Genomic DNA, 22060 nt, shown 5'->3' with positions numbered 1-22060 from the left:
ACGGCAGAAGACGACCGACACAATGACTTTGCTAACAGCACGACATCGCCTGCAGCGTCTCTCCTGGTTTCGTGACCATATCGATTGAACTCTAGATGACTGGAAAACCGTGGCCTGGTCAGATGAGTCCGGATTTCAGTTGTTAATAGCTGATGGTAGGGTTCGAGTGTCACACAGACTCCACGAAGCCAAGGACCCAAGGTGTCAACAAGCCACTGTGCAAACTGGTGGTGGCTCCATAATGATGTCAACTGTGTTTGCATGGAATGGACTGGGTCTCTCGTCCAACTGAACCGATCATTGACTGGAAATGGTTACGTTCAGCTACTTGTAGATCATTTACAGCCATTCATGGACTTTGTATTCACAAACGATGACAGAATTTTTATGAATAACAATGCGCTATGTCACCGGCCCACAATTATTCGCGATAGGTTTGAAGAATATTCTGGACAGTTCGAGCGAATGATTTGGCCAACCAGATCGCCCGAATTGAATCCCATCGATCATTTACGGGGCATAAGCGAGAGATCAGTTCATGCACAAAATCCTGCACTGGCAACCCTTTCGCAATTATGGACGGCTATAGAGGCAGCATAGCTCAGTACCTCTGTAGGGGACTTCCAAAGACTTGTTGAGTCCATGCCAAGTCGAGTTGCTGCACTACGCCGAGCAAAAGGAGGCCCGACACGACGCTAGGAGGTATCGCATGACTTTTGTTACCTCAGTGAATAGAAAGCGATACGTGAATTTCGTCGCCATAGGAACTAATAACAAACGTCCGTATATATGTATGTTTCTATCGTCCGTGTAACTCATTATACTGCCCTTCAGTTTTCTTAAATTAATGTTGGTTTAAGTGGAATAGTGCCATACCCGATCGTGAGAACACGTCTCGCAGGGCTACCGCTTCTTGACAGTGACGTCACGCGAAAACCCCTGATCGCTGTCGAATGCATCGGTCCGCCGATCTACGTAGTAACCCTGCTAATTCCTACCTAGTCTCTCGGTATCAGGTGCACGCCCAAATCTCTGCTGAGCGTGAATGCTATATCTCTACTAAAGCTGTTCACACATATTCTAATTTTATAATTTCCTTAGCCTCTTTGATAAGTGAGTCCCAGCAGTTTGCAGCGAGGAGTTAAGTCTGTGTCGTATCAAACAAGATTTTGTACTTCTTAAGGCTGTGTTATCCATCAAATTTGTCTAGATTCCTGTACGTGAAGTGCTTCTGATGTTCGGAGCAGCGCAGGGATACAGTTTAGACGCACCAGTTACTGCCACTTTCACTTGGAATATTATAAATATCTGGGACTACTTCGCTGCACATGAAAATATTGCACGTCATGTAGGATAGTAACGGTACCAGAGTCCCAGATATACACAATAATCCATGGTAATATGACAAAGCAGCGTGGGAAAGTTTATTAAAACTGTTTCCCAGAGCTGTTCCGAATACCCGCTACACATAAAGACACTGAAATTTTTGGTTATAAAATAACATTTGGTGTAGAAGACATACGTTATGGTAGCTGCAGGTGGGTTTTCTGCTGACTTATATATTGTTCCGTCTTTATATGGTAGAACAATTTCATATTTATCAAAGAAAACACGAACTATAGATGCTCTACAATATCCCTGATGAATTTGTTACTCATACGACATCCATTGACTAGCGCACGTTACATGCCACAGAGCGCTCCTGATCGGCCCATTCTGGAGTTAGTACTTCGCTACTGACAGAACAATACTCTTCACCTTATTGTACCCTGGCTGGTCCGACTGTCGTGACATCTAGTGATCAATTCCGCATTACATATGAGTAGCTGGATACTTTTGATAAGATAGTGCAGAACGGACTACATTTCAAAGTAAGAGCATTTTTTGCCTAAGAAACACAAGATAAGATATCTTCACTTTGCTTTCGTGTGTGATTGTGACTGTCGGTATACCTTCTTATTTAACCGGTAGTTTACTATAGACCACAATAACAGACCCAACAGCAGTTGTGACCGTAAAATAGTATAGAAGTTGGTAGCATGATGTAAGTCAATCCCTCCAGAACCCAACCAATAATGACAGGACGAACACTGTCACATTCAATGTCCATGACTTCTACCTTACTATTTACGACCGTCCTCTCCAGTTGACGAATACATTAAAATACCTTGGACTAACCCTCGAGTGCTGAGTAATGTCGAAATCTGACCCACGAACCATCCAACAGGATGTGCACAATACACTACAACAACTAAAATTGCTAATGGGCCTTACTTGGGGGTTACACTCCTCCACTGTTCTCCACACTTAGAGAACCCCAATCCGATCCATCCTCTGCAATGTAAATGTTGCATGGACCTCACCCCTATTGAAGTTCTATATGTCCCTTCAAATCCTCGAACGCCTAGCACTCGGTCTCACTTTCCAATTCCGTTTAGCTTCCCCCACATGGATCCTCTACCATCTCCTGAAATTCCCACCCCCACGCCTCCCACTCACATCGAGCACCACCGCATCTTCTATACTATCTGCAAACTAGATTCCAGTAATTTCATTGTCTCCCCTCTGATTACGAACCGTTGTATGCTGTTGCACCTTCACACACAAAGCCCTCCACCCTACAACAGCACACACACTCAATATCTTACCCAATGGAACTTCAACCAACTGCTCTCCCCGACAGTGAGATTCGCCCTGGTATTTACCCCTCCTATCAATTCTAGCTCTTTCCCACCTATCCACCAAACCCCTTCCTGTCCCCTCTCTTTCCCAACTTCTGTCTTCCCACTATCCACCTCAATACCTGCACTGATCTCTACAGTTTTCCCTACAACTCAGTCCTACCGAACATATTCTCTTCTCCCAAAATACTTTACTACCAGTGCAGGTTCTTCAGATTTTAAGTGAAGGTATAGTGCTTCTTTCTCCTACAAACATTTCAAGATCCTTTAATATACACTCCTGGAAATTGAAATAAGAACACCGTGAATTCATTGTCCCAGGAAGGGGAAACTTTATTGACACATTCCTGGGGTCAGATACATCACATGATCACACTGACAGAACCACAGGCACATAGACACAGGCAACAGAGCATGCACAATGTCGGCACTAGTACAGTGTATATCCACCTTTCGCAGCAATGCAGGCTGCTATTCTCCCATGGAGACGATCGTAGAGATGCTGGATGTAGTCCTGTGGAACGGCTTGCCATGCCATTTCCACCTGGCGCCTCAGTTGGACCAGCGTTCGTGCTGGACGTGCAGACCGTGTGAGACGACGCTTCATCCAGTCCCAAACATGCTCAATGGGGGACAGATCCGGAGATCTTGCTGGCCAGGGTAGTTGACTTACACCTTCTAGAGCACGTTGGGTGGCACGGGATACATGCGGACGTGCATTGTCCTGTTGGAACAGCAAGTTCCCTTGCCGGTCTAGGAATGGTAGAACGATGGGTTCGATGACGGTTTGGATGTACCGTGCACTATTCAGTGTCCCCTCGACGATCACCAGTGGTGTACGGCCAGTGTAGGAGATCGCTCCCCACACCATGCCGGGTGTTGGCCCTGTATGCCTCGGTCGTATGCAGTCCTGATTGTGGCGCTCACCTGCACGGCGCCAAACACGCATACGACCATCATTGGCACCAAGGCAGAAGCGACTCTCATCGCTGAAGACGACACGTCTCCATTCGTCCCTCCATTCACGCCTGTCGCGACACCACTGGAGGCGGGCTGCACGATGTTGGGGCGTGAGCGTAAGACGGCCTAACGGTGTGCGGGACCGTAGCCCAGCTTCATGGAGACGGTTGCGAATGGTCCTCGCCGATACCCCAGGAGCAACAGTGTCCCTAATTTGCTGGTAAGTGGCAGTGCGGTCCCCTACGGCACTGCGTAGGATCCTACGGTCTTGGCGTGCATCCGTGCGTACTGCGGTCCGGTCCGAGGTCGACGGGCACGTGCACCTTCCGCCGACCACTGGCGACAACATCGATGTACTGTGGAGACCTCACGCCCCACGTGTTGAGCAATTCGGCGGTACGTCCACCCGGCCTCCCGCATGCCCACTATACGCCCTCGCTCAAAGTCCGTCAACTGCACATACGGTTCACGTCCACGCTGTCGCGGCATGCTACCAGTGTTAAAGACTGCGATGGAGCTCCGTATGCCACGGCAAACTGGCTGACACTGACGGCGGCGGTGCACAAATGCTGCGCAGCTAGCGCCATTCGACGGCCAACACCGCGGTTCCTGGTGTGTCCGCTGTGCCGTGCGTGTGATCATTGCTTGTACAGCCCCCTCGCAGTGTCCGGAGCAAGTATGGTGGGTCTGACACACCGGTCTCAATGTGTTCTTTTTTCCATTTCCAGGAGTGTATTTTTAAAATGTGTATATTTTCGCTTTTTATATTACCGTCTTTGTTTTTTTAATTTAGAATAGTAAATCAGTCCTCTTGTCTGTTCTTTATATCATGCTTATTATATTTTTAAAACTGCCGTGAGCCAGCCTTACTGGAAGAGGCCAGTGGGCGTGGTGTAGTCGATGGCGTCGCTGCGCTCGGCCCGCAGGGCGACGCCGCCGACGGCGACGTCCACCTCGCCCCTCTGTATCTGGCCCACCTGCCCGTTGAACATGTCCTTGGTGACGCGCGTGCCCCACTGGTCGGCGAACACGATATTGTGCCTGCACACAACAAGCACAGAACGGATAGCAGGCCAATATATTCTAGGCAGCAACACTGGGTACACGCTGCTTCTGGACTTCACTTCAACCTTTGAGGATGAACTGCCCCAGGAAGTGGATCACTTTCCTGTCAAGCGAGATATGCTGAGGTAACAAAACTCATGAAATAGAGGTATGCACATATACAGATAGCAGTAGTATCGCGTAATCAAAGGTATAAAAGGACAGTGCATTGGCGGAGCTGTCATTAGCACTCAGGTGATTCATGTGAAAACGTTTCCGATGTGATTAAGGCGGCACGGCTTTTAACAACTTTTGACGGTGAGTAGCAGTTAGGACTAGAACATAGGACACTCCATTTCCGAAATCGTTAGGGAATTCAATATTCAGAAATCCATAGTGCCAACAATACGAAATTTCAGGCGTTACCTCTCACCACGGAAAACGCAATGGCCGACAATGTTCACTTAACAGCTGAGAGCAGCGGCGTTTGCCAAAAGTTGTCAGTACTGACAGAGAAGCAACACTGCGTGGAATAACCGCAGAAATCAGTGTGAGACGTACGAAGAACGTATCCGTTTGAACAGGACCCTAGACGACCGGAAACCCGTGGACTGCTGAGAAGAGTCCCGATTTCAGTTGGTAAGAACTGGCGGTAGGGTTTAAGTGTGGTGCAGACCCCACGATGCCATGAACCAAAGTTGTCAACAAGACACTGTGCAAGCTGTTAGTGCCTCCATAATGGTGTGAGCGGTGTTTACATGGAAAGGGCTGGACTCTGTTACTGGAAATGGTTATATTCAGCTACTTGGAGACCATTTGCTGCTATTCGTGGACTTCATGTTCCCAAACAACAATGGAACATTTATGGGTGACAGTTCGCCTTGTCACTGGGCCACATATGTTTGCAATTGGTTTGAAAAATATTCTGAACAATTCGAGCGAATGGTTGAGCTACCCAGACCGCCATACATGAACCCCACGAACATATGTGGGACATAATTGAGATGTCAGTTCACGTACAAACTCCTGCACCGGCAACACTTTCACAATTATGGACAGCCATAGAAGCAGCATAGCTCAATATTTCCGCAGGGGACTTCTAACGACTTGTTGAGCACATGCCACATCTAGCTGGTGCACTACGCTGCGCACAAGGTGGCCCAGCACTATGTTAGGAGGTATCCCACGACCTCCGTCACCTCAGAGTATCGTTACTAAGTTGTGTGTATGGGACATCTGTAAGATTCTCAGAATGAGTGACAAGAACTGTAGATAAATTATTATTTATTGTCGTCATGTCTGAATAAATGTGTAACATGCTTTGTTAGAGCTTTCATTCCTTCGCAAAATGACTATTCAATTTTTTTGCGCATGTTAAAGAGTCTATTTCGTGTTCTGAAATACATCATTGATTTGGGCAGTCAGTCAGATCTAGTGATATTTGTAGTAATTTACACCAAATACATGACGTGGCCACGAAGGCCAACAAAAAGGTGTGGCTCACATAACAAGAACTCATTCACCCTCAAAGTGGACAGGTAGAGCCTGCACAGAATACTGTGGCCAGCAGATGAGCATACGTGGGGAGAGCAGAAGTGGCGGAGACTGCAGGCAGACACCGTGGGGAAATGCCGAGCGCTGGAGGGGAAGTGCCGTTCTAAACTCAAGCCTACCTCACATTTTTTGTAAATATTAAGTGAGGTCCCTCCACGCCCACATTTGCGTGTTGACCATTCAAAAAGATCTACTGTCACCTCTGCTTTGGTTAGTATCTAAAAGGGGTTCCGCCGAAAACGCGGCGATTTATTTTCGCCTAGCTTGTTAACCATTTTTAACTTCCAGAGAACCATCATGTGTGGCGAATTTTGAGTAAAACCAAGACATTTCTCTCGTTGCCATATCAAAAAATGAGTCTTTTGACAAAAAACAGAGGAATGTACATAGTCTGATCTCACTCACATGTCGTGCCAACGCAGCTGTGAGAGAATTCTGAAACAGTGGTTTATTAAATTTGGAACTGAGAAAAAGTAAGACCAGTATCTTATGGAAAAGCACATCCTCGGTACGAAATAAAGTGTAACATATTCACTCACATAATTCTAAAATCCACAGCACTTCTCATTTCACCAGCGCACCTCACCTTAAAAATATATTCTTTCGTCGAAAAAGTCTGTTAGTGAAATTACACGGTCGATAATGAAGTTTTGCATAATAGCCACACGGCAAAATACTTTCCTCTTTCTGTGTTATCATTTGCCAAAATCGTATTTCGATATCTCAAACAGTTTATGGAATACGAGGAATGTTGTGGATGTTTCACTCTGGCATTATGGCTAGCGCGGCGCGATCACAAATGAGTGTCCTATGTCAGATCAATTTTCTCGAGATTGGTGACAGACAGAGACCTCCACCCAGGTCTAAAGATAAATGCAATATGTTAGATATATTTCGTGTGCAAACATACTAAATAATATGCACCTAGCGCAAAATCATAGCGACTCCTATATTTCATTGAATTTTTTTTCGAGTTTCGCGTAGTGTCTTATTTCCACGTAAATATCACAATAACTATGACCATTGCCCGCATCTCGTGGTCGTGCGGTAGCGTTCTCGCTTCCCACGCCCGGGTTCCCGGGTTCGATTCCCGGCGGGGTCAGGGATTTTCTCTGCCTCGTGATGGCTGGGTGTTGTGTGATGTCCTTAGGTTAGTTAGGTTTAAGTAGTTCTAAGTTCTAGGGGACTGATGACCATAGATGTTAAGTCCCGTAGTGCTCAGAGCCATTTGAACTATGACCATTAACGAAATGACGGGCATATCGTCATGAACCTGATATACCCTCTACCACAATTAAAGATACAAGTAAAGCAAAAATTTAAATTTTTACCAGATAGTTTCTGTAAAATCGTTTAAGAAAGCTGGCAGGACGCGCGCCTCGATTCTGTCATCGCTCACTGCGAAAGGTGGCAGACAGTGTCGGCCTCACCCTCCAAACAAACGAGTGAACTCGCCCGTCGCTTCGGACGAAAATTGGTCACTGCACACCGGCCACCGTATCCTGGGCGCACTTCAGCTGTGTTCACGCATCAGCACAGATGAGCTGGAGTTTTACCCGGCTGTGACTATAGGTTGCTGTGTAGAGTAAGCAGTACCGTGGCTAGCACTTTTGTACGCATGGCTTTCAGAAACTGGTGATAAGACTTTTTAGTGAAGCATACCACGTAAGTAGACTTCCTAGAAGAAGACTGTTAAATATTCCAGGGCAAATAGCCACAGAAGACATTGGTTGATGTGATCTAACAGCGACAGCCTGAGGATTCTCGACATTTTGTACTTTTCATAGCTACTTTTAAATTGATCTCGACAATCTTCAGTGGTCCTTGCTTTCTTCGAAGTGTTGAAAATAAATTAAATGTTATTTGGGAATTTGGGCGGGTATTCATTACAAAGGCAATACCAAGTCAGGACGAAAAAGGAACAAGACCATTTCTATTACTCAGGTACTATTAACAGTTGTTTACCGACCTTGAACTGAGTTCATATGTCGTAACAAGTTCAAACTTGGAACATTTCAGGGCAGGAAAAGCAACCATTATAGCAGTAGCGCTTTTGCACTCCTGTGAAAAATGTGTGTGGTCTGACACAATACTCTAGAAGTTGATTCAATGACACAGTGAAATTACAATGCGTATTCAGTATATACTGTAATTTTCAAAGTATGACTTATTTGAGTTCTCGCAAATCTTAATCAGCACCTTCTACCACTCAAAATATTTTTCACTCCTGCCGTTTCCCTTAAGGGTGCACAGCAACGACTCCAATTTTTTCCTCCCACCAGAGCGATAGGAAATATCCGTAGTAAACTACAAGACATTGGCACACTAACACGCTATGATAACTAGTTTCTTAGTGGTGTTAGTATCCTTGTTTCTTTTCAACCAGAATTCGCAAGTAAAAGCAGTTGCACATTTTGTGTGTAGTCAAAAAATTCATAAAAATTTTGGTGATAGCACAGAAACATGAAAAGAGTTACATAGTTGTAGGCAGTGCAAATGAATTACTAAAACAGCTGCGATATACTGAACAGAGGAGCCGCTCTTTTGGTTGACTAACGCTAGTGAAGCTTCATAATTGAAAAAATAAATGGAGATTAGGGCTTTACTTCATTGGCCAGATCATTACAGGTACACACGTCTTCACATACACAAGAAGTAAAGAAATCGGCTGTATGTCTAGCAGAACAATCTGTGTAGCCGGAAAGGGATTTCAATCTAGCTTCTCCGTAACAAAAAAATCTACTCTGTCCCAGCCCAGTTAAATGGTATAGGACCGAAAATGGGTGCTGTTACAGTTTTATAGGTGGACATTCATGTTATGGACAGGTGAGTAATACTTGTAACTTGTGCAAATACATCAGATTCATTACCACAATTATTATGCGTTTGTTGAGAGAAGCCGTTGGACACTTACGTGAAATTCAGCCGCGCTGCCGCCACTTTGGATATGGCATAGTGTAGTTTGCTCCAAGTGTCCAGATGCCGGTAACGTAGGTCGTCGTAGCGAGAGAAATCATCGTGCACTTTCTGGAACAACAAAATATTTGTCAGGATTTAAATTCACTGTGCACTACCTTTTTCGTTTTTCTTTTGTTTCGTTTCCTACATTTCTTTTACCTTTTTCTATTTATCGAATGAACATGAGAAATGTTCACGACGGATTCCTAGCAAAAAGAGCGAAGTTTTCTGTCACTGACTGGTTTTTTATACGAAGTCACCTAAATCAAAGGAATCAGTAACTCACCATCCGTTTTTACCTGTTTGCAATACTCTCAGCTAAGCCCAGATACCCTACATTTAAAATATGTAACACTTTGGAGAGCATTTCATTTAGACTGTCGTGAAAGGGTGAGAGGTAACAGATAATTGTACTGATGCCTGTACAACGCTCCCTGAATTCCTACTGCGAAAATAAAAATTGTTAGACACACCTCATATGCGAAACATGAATAGTATTAAACAACATACTATCAGAAACATAAAACTGAAACGGGAATAGATCGAATAATCTAAATCTGGGAAATCTAAGAGCAAAAAAACTGAGTAAGGTCGAGCCGTCATCTTGGGACCATATAATGAATTAATGCTACCAAAATATGGGAGTTACAGAGTGACGCACTAGTTTCCTGCAGTGATACAAAGAAGTTGGCCCAGTAGCTGACACATGGACTAATGCGATCCTCAGCTGCAACAAATAAACATTTGCAATTTTTGGTTATGCCTAAAAGAACGCTTTGTTTGACTGAACGTTGACGCTCCTGAACAAACTGACAACATCTCTACAAATCGTCACGACCCAAAAATCTCAGCAAGCTGTTGCACATGAACTGGTCATTTTTCGCTTACTGAATGTCCTTAAAAAGATTGAAGTAATCTAGTAAATAGAAAATGAAGCGAATTTGTTCCAGCTCTTGGGTAAGCTATTACTCGACTCCTGATACAACCCTAGGCGCGAATCGAATCGGCGCAGCATAGCGAAAAATTACACAGGGAAAAAAGTTCAGTTTTGAAAATTCTGTTATCATTTAGGACCATCCTCCCTCCAATAACTCTTAAATTAATTCATTTCCCTCTAATTTCTATCAGATTCCGGACAAAGTTATCTTACCCATTTGGTCGAGTTGTGCAATATCCAGATTTGTGAGGATGTGCCCAATCTTTGATTGCATAGGAATGTGAGGGCAGGCATAATCGTCGTCAATGTTGCAGTCCACCACGCCTGACTAAAAATGGCAGGACTGACATTTTGTGCACCAAGCACATCGTAACACCCTTACAACTGTGCCTGCCGTCCGAACACAAGTAATGGACTCACCGCAACATTCTGTCGTTACGTACTATTGGTCGGTGACTAGCAGCAGTCGGAATATGGAATTAACCCTCCGTACGTAGACTGCCGTTAACACCACATCGCAAGCGGCTGCGTTTGGATTAATGCGTTGACCGGAAGCATGGACTGTTGATGAATGGCGTCGCATTGTGTTCAGCGATGAACCGCGGGTTCTGCACTAACCCGGACGACCATCGTCGGTGAGTATTACGACAACCTAAAGAGGGGTCCCATCAGTGTAATGTTTTGGAGTGTCACAGCGGTGTTACTCCTGGCATCGTGATATGGGAAGCTATCAAGTATGACTCCAGGTTAGTTGTGATGAGGGACCTCTAACGGCACGAAGGTACATCACAGACATTTTACATCATCATGTGATACCTCTCACGGGACAGCATTGTGCTGACATTTTTCAGCAGGATAATTCTCTTTGGCGCTTGTCACATCTCTCTATGAACTGGGTGCGTGGTGTTGAGGTACTCCTGTGGCCATCGAGGTACTCAAATCTGTTCGCCTTAAAACATGTGTGAGATTAGGTCGGACTTCATCTTAGTGCCAGTGCCAATATCCAGGATATCACCTGAGCAGTTACAACAGCTGTGGGCCAGCTAGCCTCAGGGGAGGATGGAACCGCTTTATGGGACCCCTCTCAACCGAATCGGTTCATACATCCAGGCTAATAATAAGTCGGCCCATACTGACAATGTCTTTGTAAATTTGGCTCGATATTGTTGTCATTGACATAATGTCACATCATTTCGTTTCCTCTTCTCCTTCTGGAATCTTCATTTCTTTTGTCAGACACAGCAACAGTCCTCAATGATTTTCTTAAAAAACGCTTCGCCTGTGGCACATCGCACTTACCATTTTAGAGAAAAAATTGTTGTTTCTGTGTATCTGGGACAGTCGGTGTTTGAATGTGTACAGTGGTGAAGAAAAATATGGAAACACTGCGAGAAGTGGTTGCTTGAACATGATTGCGGATGCTTGCCAAACCTGCAGGTAGCTGGTTGTATTTGACCACGAACGGGACCTGAGGAATGTCCTCAGAATATTGCGAGAGTCAGTCCTTGTCAGAACAGTGTTCTATGTACTTGTGAATGCGTTATGTCGGAACTAAGTGGATATTCGAAGGTGGGTAAATCGTAGGTGCTCGAATGGTGTGTGTTTCAGGAACCAGGGTAGCCAAAATGTTTGGTGTTTCAAGAAGCACCATGTCGAAGATTTATACCGCATATAGGGGAAACTGAAAAATAATCATCCGGTAAGACAGAAAGCGAACGAAAAGTGTGTGTTGAGTGACCGTGACAGACGGTCGTTGAAGAGATTTGTGGCGAAAAATAAGTGAACGGCAGCTGTAAAATCAAATGTTCAAATGTGTGTGAATTTCTAAGGGACCAAACTTCTGAGGTCATCGGTCCCTAGACTTACACACTACTTAAACTAACTTAAAGTAACTTATGCTAAGAACAACACACACCCATGCCCGAGGGAGGACTCGAACCTCCGGCGGGAGCTGCAAAAGTCATGCAGAACTGAATGACGCACCCGCGAACCCTGTCAGTATCAAAACAACGTGAAGAGGTCTCCATAAGATCGGAATTGCAAGACGAGCAGGAATTACAAAACCACACCTCAGTGATTCAAATGCCCGTAACAGGAAAACGAGGTGCCGATGCCATTAAACCTGGACAATGGAGGGATGGAAGTAAGTCACTTGGCCGGATGAGACTTGGCCACACTGTTTCCAACTTCTGTTCGAGTTTGCGTCTGGAGTACGCCATCTCAAGCCTACGATACAGACTGCTTGCTGCCAAGAGTGAAACATGATAGCTGTTCGATGATAATCTGGGCAGCCATATCGTGGTAGTCAATGGGCCCCATGATTACTCTCCAAGGTGACATTACTCCCAGGATTATGTGACTCTTTTGGCTGATCACTCATTTGTTACATAGTTTAATTCTTAATTTCTTTGCGTGTTTTTGGTACTTGCATTGTTTAATTCATAAATTTCGGGCGTATTATAGTATTTGAGAGTGTAGCATCGTGTTTTAGTACCTGAATAGTGTAATTTCGCTTAGTCTCCTTCCGCCGCCGAGCAGTGTCAGCAGTGCGCAAGTAGCAGCATTACTGCATTTACTAGGCAATCTTGTATTTTAATAACCGTTTAAATTTTGTCGATTTGTTTGCGCTCTCTGTAGATTAGTTCAGACGTTCTTTGCAAAACAGTTTTTAGCATGGATAGGGACTGCAACTGCTGTGTTCGGATGCAGGCTGAGATGGCATCCCTTCGCTCCCAGCTTCAGGCAGTGTTGGCTTCGGTCACACAGCTTGAGGCTGTTGCCAATGGGCATCACTGTGGGGGTCCGGATGGGGGTTTGTCGGGGACGGCCAGCTCGTCCCACGCATCCCCTGATCGGACTACGACTGTGGTTGCCCGGGATACTGCCCGCATTGAGGCTGATCCCTCACCTGTGGTAGAGTGGGAGGTCGTTTCAAGGTGTGGCAGGGGGCGAAAGACATTCCGGAGGGCTGAACGGAAAGCCTCTCCAGTTTGTCTGACGAACCGGTTTCAGGCTCTGTCTCAGGCTGATACTGATCTTCGGCCTGACATGGCTGCTTGTCCTGTTCCAGAGGTTGCCCCTCAGTCTGCAAGATCCGGGCAGTCGCAGAGTGTGGGCTTACTGGTAGTTGGGAGCTCCAACGTCAGGCGCGTAATGGGGCCCCTTAGGGAAATGGCAGCAAGAGAGGGGAAGAAAACCAATGTGGACTCCGTGTGCATACCGGGGGGAGTCATTCCAGATGTGGAAAGGGTCCTTCCGGATGCCATGAAGGGTACAGGGTGCACCCATCTGCAGGTGGTCGCTCATGTCGGCACCAATGATGTGTGTCGCTATGGATCCGAGGAAATCCTCTCTGGCTTCCGGCGGCTATCTGATATGGTGAAGACTGCCAGTCTCGCTAGCGGGATGAAAGCAGAGCTCACCATCTGCAGCATCGTCGACAGGACTGACTGCGAACCTTTGGTACAGAGCCGAGTGGAGGGTCTGAATCGGAGGCTGAGACGGTTCTGCGACCGTGTGGGCTGCAGATTCCTCGACTTGCGCCATAGGGTGGTGGGGTTTCGGGTTCCGCTGGATAGATCAGGAGTCCACTACACGCAACAAGCGGCTACACGGGTAGCAGGGGTTGTGTGGCGTGGGCTGGGCGGTTTTTTAGGTTAGATGGCCTTGGGCAAGTACAGAAAGGGCAACAGCCTCAACGGGTGTGGGGCAAAGTCAGGACATGTGGGGACCAAGCAGCAATCGGTATTGTAATTGTCAACTGTCGAAGCTGCGTTGGTAAAGTACCGGAACTTCAAGCGCTGATAGAAAGCACCGAAGCTGAAATCGTTATAGGTACAGAAAGCTGGCTTAAGCCAGAGATAAATTCTGCCGAAATTTTTACAAAGGTACAGACGGTGTTTAGAAAGGATAGATTGCATGCAACCGGTGGTGGAGTGTTCGTCGCTGTTAGTAGTAGTTTATCCTGTAGTGAAGTAGAAGTGGATAGTTCCTGTGAATTATTATGGGCGGAGGTTACACTAAACAACCGAACTAGGTTAATAATTGGCTCCTTTTACCGACCTCCCGACTCAGCAGCATTAGTGGCAGAACAACTGAGAGAAAATTTGGAATACATTTCACATAAATTTTCTCAGCATGTTATAGTCTTAGGTGGAGATTTCAATTTACCAGATATAGACTGGGACACTCAGATGTTTAAGACGGGTGGTAGGGACAGAGCATCGAGTGACATTATACTGAGTGCACTATCCGAAAATTACCTCGAGCAATTAAACAGAGAACCGACTCGTGGAGATAACATCTTGGACCTACTGATAACAAACAGACCCGAACTTTTCGACTCTGTATGTACAGAACAGGGATACAGTGATCATAAGGCCGTTGCAGCATCCCTGAATATGGAAGTTAATAGGAATATAAAAAAAGGGAGGAAGGTTTATCTGTTTAGCAAGAGTAATAGAAGGCAGATTTCAGACTACCTAACAGATCAAAACGAAAATTTCTGTTCCGACACTGACAATGTTGAGTGTTTATGGCAAAAGTTCAAGGCAATCGTAAAATGCGTTTTAGACAGGTACGTGCCGAGTAAAACTGTGAGGGACGGGAAAAACCCACCGTGGTACAACAACAAAGTTAGGAAACTACTGCGAAAGCAAAGAGAGCTCCACTCCAAGTTTAAACGCAGCCAAAACCTCTCAGACAAACAGAAGCTAAACGATGTCAAAGTTAGCGTAAGGAGGGCTATGCGTGAAGCGTTCATTGAATTCGAAAGTAAAATTCTATGTACCGACTTGACAGAAAATCCTAGGAAGTTCTGGTCTTACGTTAAATCAGTAAGTGGCTCGAAACAGCATATCCAGACACTACGGGATGATGATGGCATTGAAACAGAGGATGACACGCGTAAAGCTGAAATACTAAACACCTTTTTCCAAAGCTGTTTCACAGAGGAAGACCGCACTGCAGTTCCTTCTCTAAATCCTCGCACAAATGAAAAAATGGCTGACATCGAAATAAGTGTCCAAGGAATAGAAAAGCAACTGGAATCACTCAATAGAGGAAAGTCCACTGGACCTGACGGGATACCAATTCGATTCTACACAGAGTACGCGAAAGAACTTGCCCCCCTTCTAACAGCCGTGTACCGCAAGTCTCTAGAGGAACGGAGGGTTCCAAATGATTGGAAAAGAGCACAGATAGTCCCAGTCTTCAAGAAGGGTCGTCGAGCAGATGCGCAAAACTATAGACCTATATCTCTTACGTCGATCTCTTGTAGAATTTTAGAACATGTTTTTTGCTCGCGTATCATGTCATTTCTGGAAACCCAGAATCTACTATGTAGGAATCAACATGGATTCCGGAAACAGCGATCGTGTGAGACCCAACTCGCCTTATTTGTTCATGAGACCCAGAAAATATTAGATACAGGCTCCCAGGTAGATGCTATTTTTCTTGACTTCCGGAAGGCGTTCGATACAGTTCCGCACTGTCGCCTGATAAACAAAGTAAGAGCCTACGGAATATCAGACCAGCTGTGTGGCTGGATTGAAGAGTTTTTAGCAAACAGAACACAGCATGTTGTTATCAATGGAGAGACGTCTACAGACGTTAAAGTAACCTCTGGCGTGCCACAGGGGAGTGTTATGGGACCATTGCTTTTCACAATATATATAAATGACTTAGTAGATAGTGTCGGAAGTTCCATGCGGCTTTTCGCGGATGATGCTGTAGTATACAGAGAAGTTGCTGCATTAGAAAATTGTAGCGAAATACAGGAAGATCTGCAGCGGATAGGCACTTGGTGCAGGGAGTGGCAACTGACCCTTAACATAGACAAATGTAATGTATTGTGAATACATAGAAAGAAGGATCCTTTATTGTATGATTATATGATAGCGGAACAAACACTGATAGCAGTTACTTCTGTAAAATATCTGGGAGTATGCGTACGGCACGATTTGAAGTGGAATGATCATATAAAATTAATTGTTGGTAAGGCGGGTACCAGGTTGAGATTCATTGGGAGAGTGCTTAGAAAATGTAGTCCATCAACAAAGGAGGTGGCTTACAAAACACTCGTTCGACCTATACTTGAGTATTGCTCATCAGTGTGGGATCCGTACCAGGTCGGGTTGACGGAGGAGATAGAAAAGATCCAAAGAAGAGCGGCGCGTTTCGTCACCGGGTTATTTGGTAACCGTGATAGCGTTACGGAGATGTTTAATAAACTCAAGTGGCAGACTCTGCAAGAGAGGCGCTCTGCATCGCGGTGTAGCTTGCTAGCCAGGTTTCGAGAGGGTGCGTTTCTGGATGAGGTATCGAATATATTGCTTCCCCCTACTTATACCTCCCGAGGAGATCCCGAATGTAAAATTAGAGAGATTAGAGCGCGCACGGAGGCTTTCAGACAGTCGTTCTTCCCGCGAACCATACGCGACTGGAACAGGAAAGGGAGGTAATGACAGTGGCACGTAAAGTGCCCTCTGCCACACACCGTTGGGTGGCTTGCGGAGTATCAATGTAGATGTAGATGTAGATGTAGATCGGGTCCATCCCGTAGCACAGTATTTGTTCTCCATTGCTAATGCATTAATGCATGTTCCAAGACGACGGGGCCCCTGTTCACACAGCTTGCATCATCCCGGAATGGTTTTGTGAGCACGAGGATGAAACACCCATGTCTACCACAGTCACCAGATCTCATTATTATTGAATCTTTGTGATCTACTTTCAAGAGAATGGTACGTGATCGCTATCCACCAAAGGCATAGTTACTTGAACTTGTCACTGTTTTGCAGAAATAATGCTATAAGATTCCCTTCAACACCATATAGGACCTGCATGTAACCATTCCGTGAAGACTCGGAGCCAAGTTAAGTGCCAACGTTCTCCCTACACGGTATTAGCCTTGATAATGTGATTTGGTATTTCCATGTTGTTTGTCCACTGCATGCAGAAGTAGAAAGGCGAACAAGCGTAGCGACTTACGACGATGCCGGCCTTGATGGCGAGTCCCTGCAAGTTGTCCCGCGAAGGAGGGGCGGGTATGGGGCTGCCCGGTTGCCAGACAACGGGTGGCGACACCACGAGACGAGTGCCCAGACCGTAGACGTCCCTCAGCAGCCAGGAGCCGTGAGTCGCCGTGTCTGGAGTCGCCAGAGTGACGCTCGAGTCCAGCGCCAGCTGCGGCAGCTGATCAGGGTCCGACTCGCCCAGCAGCAGCCAGTGGCGCTGAGCTCCCAGCAGCTGGCGGCCTGCAGCCTGCAGGTCAGCGCATGAGTCACTTCTCGGTACGTGGTTTCCTCGTACCAATGGGCACCAGTCTTTAAACCTCAAGATAAAGATGAGATAGCGGTAATACCTGTTTTATTTCACTGGTCAAGTAATGAACAAGGGGTCAGACTACGCAACTCACTTGACGACTGAAACACTATTGGCCATATTTTGAAACGTAAAATATAAAGTTTTCACTACGCTACTTTTGTGTATGGAAAAAATAACAAGAATGGCATCTATAGTAGGTTGCTTAATAGAATAAAACCAATATGCGAGTAACATAAAAAGCTAGAGTGAAGAAAACAATACGCTGTAGAAATTAAAAGTAAAAGAGTGTGTTTGTCGTATGGAGCCTATGGTAGCATCGCAAAATAGATTTTAGCTGCTAATGAGTAATTGAACAGAGCTGTAGAGAAATACGAGGGGCACACAATAAGTAATACAACACATTTTTTCTGAAAGCAGGTCGGTTCATTTCATGATTCCAGTATTATTATTCCCCGCTCTTTTGGCTACAAAATCCTATTTTTCACCATATTTTCGTTCAGTGTGACGGCCTTTCGTCACCTTATCAAGAGGGCGCTTTGCCCGCATTGTGCCACTCCATTGGTCGACGACGGAGTCAACGTCTTGCTGCAGCAGTAACCTCCCCATAGTCCACGTACTGCTTCCTGCGGAGTGCATTCTTCATTGGGTCAAACGGAAGTCGGAAGGTGCGAGATCCGGGCTGGAGGTTGGTGAGGAAGAACAGTTCATTGAAGTTTTGTGAGCCGGCCGCTGTGGCCGAGCGGTTGTAGGCGCTTCAGTTCGGAACCGCGCTGCTGCCACGGTCGCAGGTTTGAATCCTGCCTCGGGCATGGATGTGTGCGATGTCCTTAGGTTAGTTAGGTTTAAGTAGTTGTAAGTTTTAGGGGTGTGATGACCTCAGATGTTAAGTCCCATAGTGCTCACAGCCATCTGAACCATTTGAAGTTTTGTGAGCTCCTCTCGTGTGCGCAGGCTTGTGTGAGGAGAAGGGGAAGTTTGTTCGCATTTTTGTGGCGACGAACACCTGAACTCGTTTCTTCAATTTCCTGAAGATCAGCCGGCGCACAGGAGACCGAACTGGTTTGCGCTGCCTTGTCATAATGATCCAGACGTAGGATTTTTTTTCCCTTTCATTTGTGTTGTGAAACCTTCCTTCTTGCCAAATTTCTTGACAGACAGACGGACAACGAAGTGATCCCATAAGGGTTCCGTTTTAACCAGTTGTTATGCGGAACCTTAAAACCAGTACTTTTTTTTTACTTTTTTTTGTTGCACTTTGTTCTTGGTTCGATACCACTAACAGTTCTTCAATCACTTATATAGGTGGTTTAATGGAGCGTAGACACTTTGAGAAACTGTTGTTGTGCCCCTGGATTTCTGATTCCCTGATATAGTAGGTATCTGGCTGATCATACGGTTGAAAAATTCATGGCTATGAACTCGGAATCACCTCAGCTATTTCTAGCGCAATATTTATCTCTTTCACGCAATTACATGACGTAACATATTCTCGTTCGTGAGAACACTGTACTTTCTGATATTCTCTGTGAGGCTAGACCTGAACACCGAGGTATTTTGTTAGTATCTTTCTACTGTCTGTATACCATAAATGTAGAAGACGATACACTGTTGTTTGTATTTGTTACGTGATTTATTCTTCACGGTTACTGAGAAGTCCACCCCATTCGACATCGCCCAAAATACTATGGGATTTCTCTTAGCTACATACACTCTGAGATATTCCACGTAACCTGTCTCGGATATGTTCCAGCCCCGTGAGGCTATTAGAGATTTGTGCCATTGCTTCGTCAAAACTTATGAAGATATTAAAAAATGAGAAAAGCGGAATACGATCGTTCATGAGAAAGTTCTAAATTAATGCGGGAGTAGTATGGTTGATTCCTATCAATGATTGTAAGTGGGCCGTGAATGCTCTGCCTGTCTCCTAAACCGCTCGACATCACAACGTGCAACCTACAGCAGGTGTTTCAGTTGTGAGGTGTTTAAGTTTTTAGGGATAGGGGAAAGACTACAGACAAATAACAGAGGTGCTGCAGTTGAATCCAAAATACGTATACTGATATGAAACACATGGGTAAAAAGCAACTCGGTCGTCACCCTCTGGGAAAAGCCATGAATCCACAATTCTGGACTGACACAAGCAAGCCACCTATGAAAAATAACGCAAAAAAGCACACAGTGATGGGAGTTCGTTCCAGCTCTTAGAGAAAAATTACTAGATCTATCGAGACAAAACTAATATGAAGGAAAGTAATAAAATAAACGACAGTAACAGAAACGAGAACGAGAGCGCGTAGCTAACCACCGACGCATCGGCGCGCTGTGGTAGGCTGTTCACAGAACCAGCTGCGAGTACTTGTGATACATATAGCGGATATCATGTGCGTCTCCTTGAGGTACAACCGTATTACTATGGTAGGTTTGCAGTACATGTCTGGCTCCCAGGTTATGAAGTCCAGCACTCGTTGGTAATAAGACGGCGGCAGACTTCCACGCCAGTCTTCACGATGAACCGAAACCAAGCGACCGCGACCAGATACTGATTCAGACTGCGCTGCAGAGTGTGTCTCCATCGGTTTTATTTTCTTATTCGGTGTGCCACCTCTGCGAAACACAGTCCGCGCCGTTAACTTTTCAGGGGAGGCGGTGGTGACCTCTTACGCTGTTTTATTGCTAAGCGGCGGGAGGGAATTAGTTCTGACAAGGCCAGAGTGGCACTAATCCAGAGACGCTAGAAAAAAAAGGCATGCTTCCACCACAGCATGGTCAGAAAGAAAGTTTAAATGCAAATCTTATTTTCTTATTTCTTAAGGAACATACTATTTTGCAACTATTTTAATAAACTGATTTCTAGTAATCTCAGAATTATCCGAATCTCCTCAATCTGTGGTCCATTTCCTTGGCAGAAATTTGGTCAATTTTGAATCGCGGGGAAAATTATTTTTAAGGGGAATTTACCTATCAAATTTACTAGCTCGTTGTTTATGTGATTACAGTCATTTTGTTCGTAATCTCTTCTACAGTTCGAATTTGCAATTGGATTTCGTGTTATGTTTGTTTGGATGGTACGTTTGTCAAAGACGGAAAAATCAATAGCAGAGGATTTTATGAACTTAAGGCCACAATGTCAACTGCGTGATCCCGTCAGTATCATCTTCATTACAGCGTCATATGCAAAACATATTAGTTGTACCATATAATTAATTTAAGTTCAGTTACATAACTAAAAAGACTAGCGCTATGAATGTGAGACAATGCTTAGAAAATCTTTGGCTCACTTTTAAAAGGAATGTAGTGTAATATAATTCTGCTGAATTCTCCGCTATTCTCATCAAAATATGATCTGTTGTAAGCACTCTATCAATATAAAACTGATTGCTTTGAATAGAATATGTTTATTCATAACTTAAATTTACACGTAATAAAAAGATATTTAAGTCGTCACAGGTAGTCGTAATACTTTGATTCACGTAACTAGTTTCAACAAATTAATTTTAATTATATTATTAAAATACGAGTATAAATACATCAATAACTATGAAAATATATTACCTTAAAAAACGTATCGTGATTACGGCGTAAGACTTGGTTGACCCCATAACGACGACGAGACGAGCCGTTATTGCAAAAGACGCTTCCTCTGCTGACATTTACCAAAGAGACAGGCAGTGGCTAGCCTGATTGCGAAATGAGAGTTTGACACATTCTTTCACAAGAGATGGAACTGTACTTTTTTTTAAATATATCTTTATGTTGTAATACCAGTGTCATCCACATTGGTATAATTTTATTTGTGGTGGAAATTAGCATCTCACATTTCATAAGTTTTTTGTTTCAAATCTCAATATGACCTCAAGCACTTATGAAGCCATGAATCTGTAATTCTGGACAAGAGGACACCAACAAGGATGAATAGATCGAAATGACTTATAGAGTTGGATTTCTACTAATGAAGGGTCGATTCAATGCCAGAAAATTTAGTAGGAAGAGGCGCGGATACTTGGTTGGGTACTAGAATTGGGGCCTGCCAAATGAGAACGAGACAGATTTAAAAAAGTAAGTGGACTGTTTATTATATCGAAAGTAATCTCCATGAATGTTAAAACATTTATCCCGCTGTGAGACAAGACGGTCAGTGGCTTCATCGAAAAATATCTGCGGTTGCCTACGGAACCATGGCTGTACCCATACGTGTACCTCTTCGTCCGAAGCAAATCAACGGCCACGATTGCTTCCCTTCATGGCTCAAAAAGTATAGAAACTGCTTGGGGAGAGATCGGGACTTACTCGGACCTACATGTTGCCAAGGTTGTTTAGAGTACGCTGCACAAATTCTCCTCGGAAGTCCTTAAGCATCGTTAATATAGCCCCGACCTCGCCCCATACGATTTCCATATTTTTCTGAGAATTTTGGACACTAGTGTATGTGAAAATTTAAACAGTTTTAGTAAAATCGTTTGGGAGTGGGGACTGGTCATGGGAGTGGTGACCTCGTCCTTCACCCACCTTCTATCCCCACCCTTTGATCTGTGCCTGCATAGGTACCGAGGGGTTATAATTAAAGTTCACCTACTCACAGAGGTCCAGTGTGGGCTATAAT

At 44.8% G+C, this 22060-nt stretch overlaps 1 protein-coding gene and 1 long non-coding RNA gene across 2 annotated transcripts in view; both read right to left on the bottom strand.

Annotated features, from left to right (window-relative positions):
• Positions 1-4633, bottom strand: part of LOC126456050 (glutamate receptor U1-like) — a 48790-nt gene extending 44157 nt beyond the window's left edge. The window contains exon 1 of the mRNA XM_050091805.1: positions 4512-4633. Within this exon, the coding sequence (XP_049947762.1) occupies positions 4512-4633 (122 nt within the window). The remainder of the gene's footprint in view (positions 1-4511) is intronic.
• Positions 4634-4638: 5 nt separating this feature from the next.
• LOC126455593 (uncharacterized) lies at positions 4639-17231 on the bottom strand. The gene is made up of 3 exons (XR_007585339.1): positions 17125-17231; positions 9154-9266; positions 4639-4682 (listed from the first exon to the last, which is right to left on the bottom strand). It is a non-coding gene; the product is annotated as an uncharacterized LOC126455593 (long non-coding RNA).
• Between the last annotated feature and the right edge of the window lie 4829 nt (positions 17232-22060).

This window comes from Schistocerca serialis, chromosome 2 (assembly GCF_023864345.2).
Source record: "Schistocerca serialis cubense isolate TAMUIC-IGC-003099 chromosome 2, iqSchSeri2.2, whole genome shotgun sequence".
NCBI lineage: Eukaryota > Metazoa > Arthropoda > Insecta > Orthoptera > Acrididae > Schistocerca > Schistocerca serialis.
The sequence above is the reverse complement of the archived record's forward strand: the minus strand, read 5'-3'. Positions and strand labels throughout refer to the sequence as shown.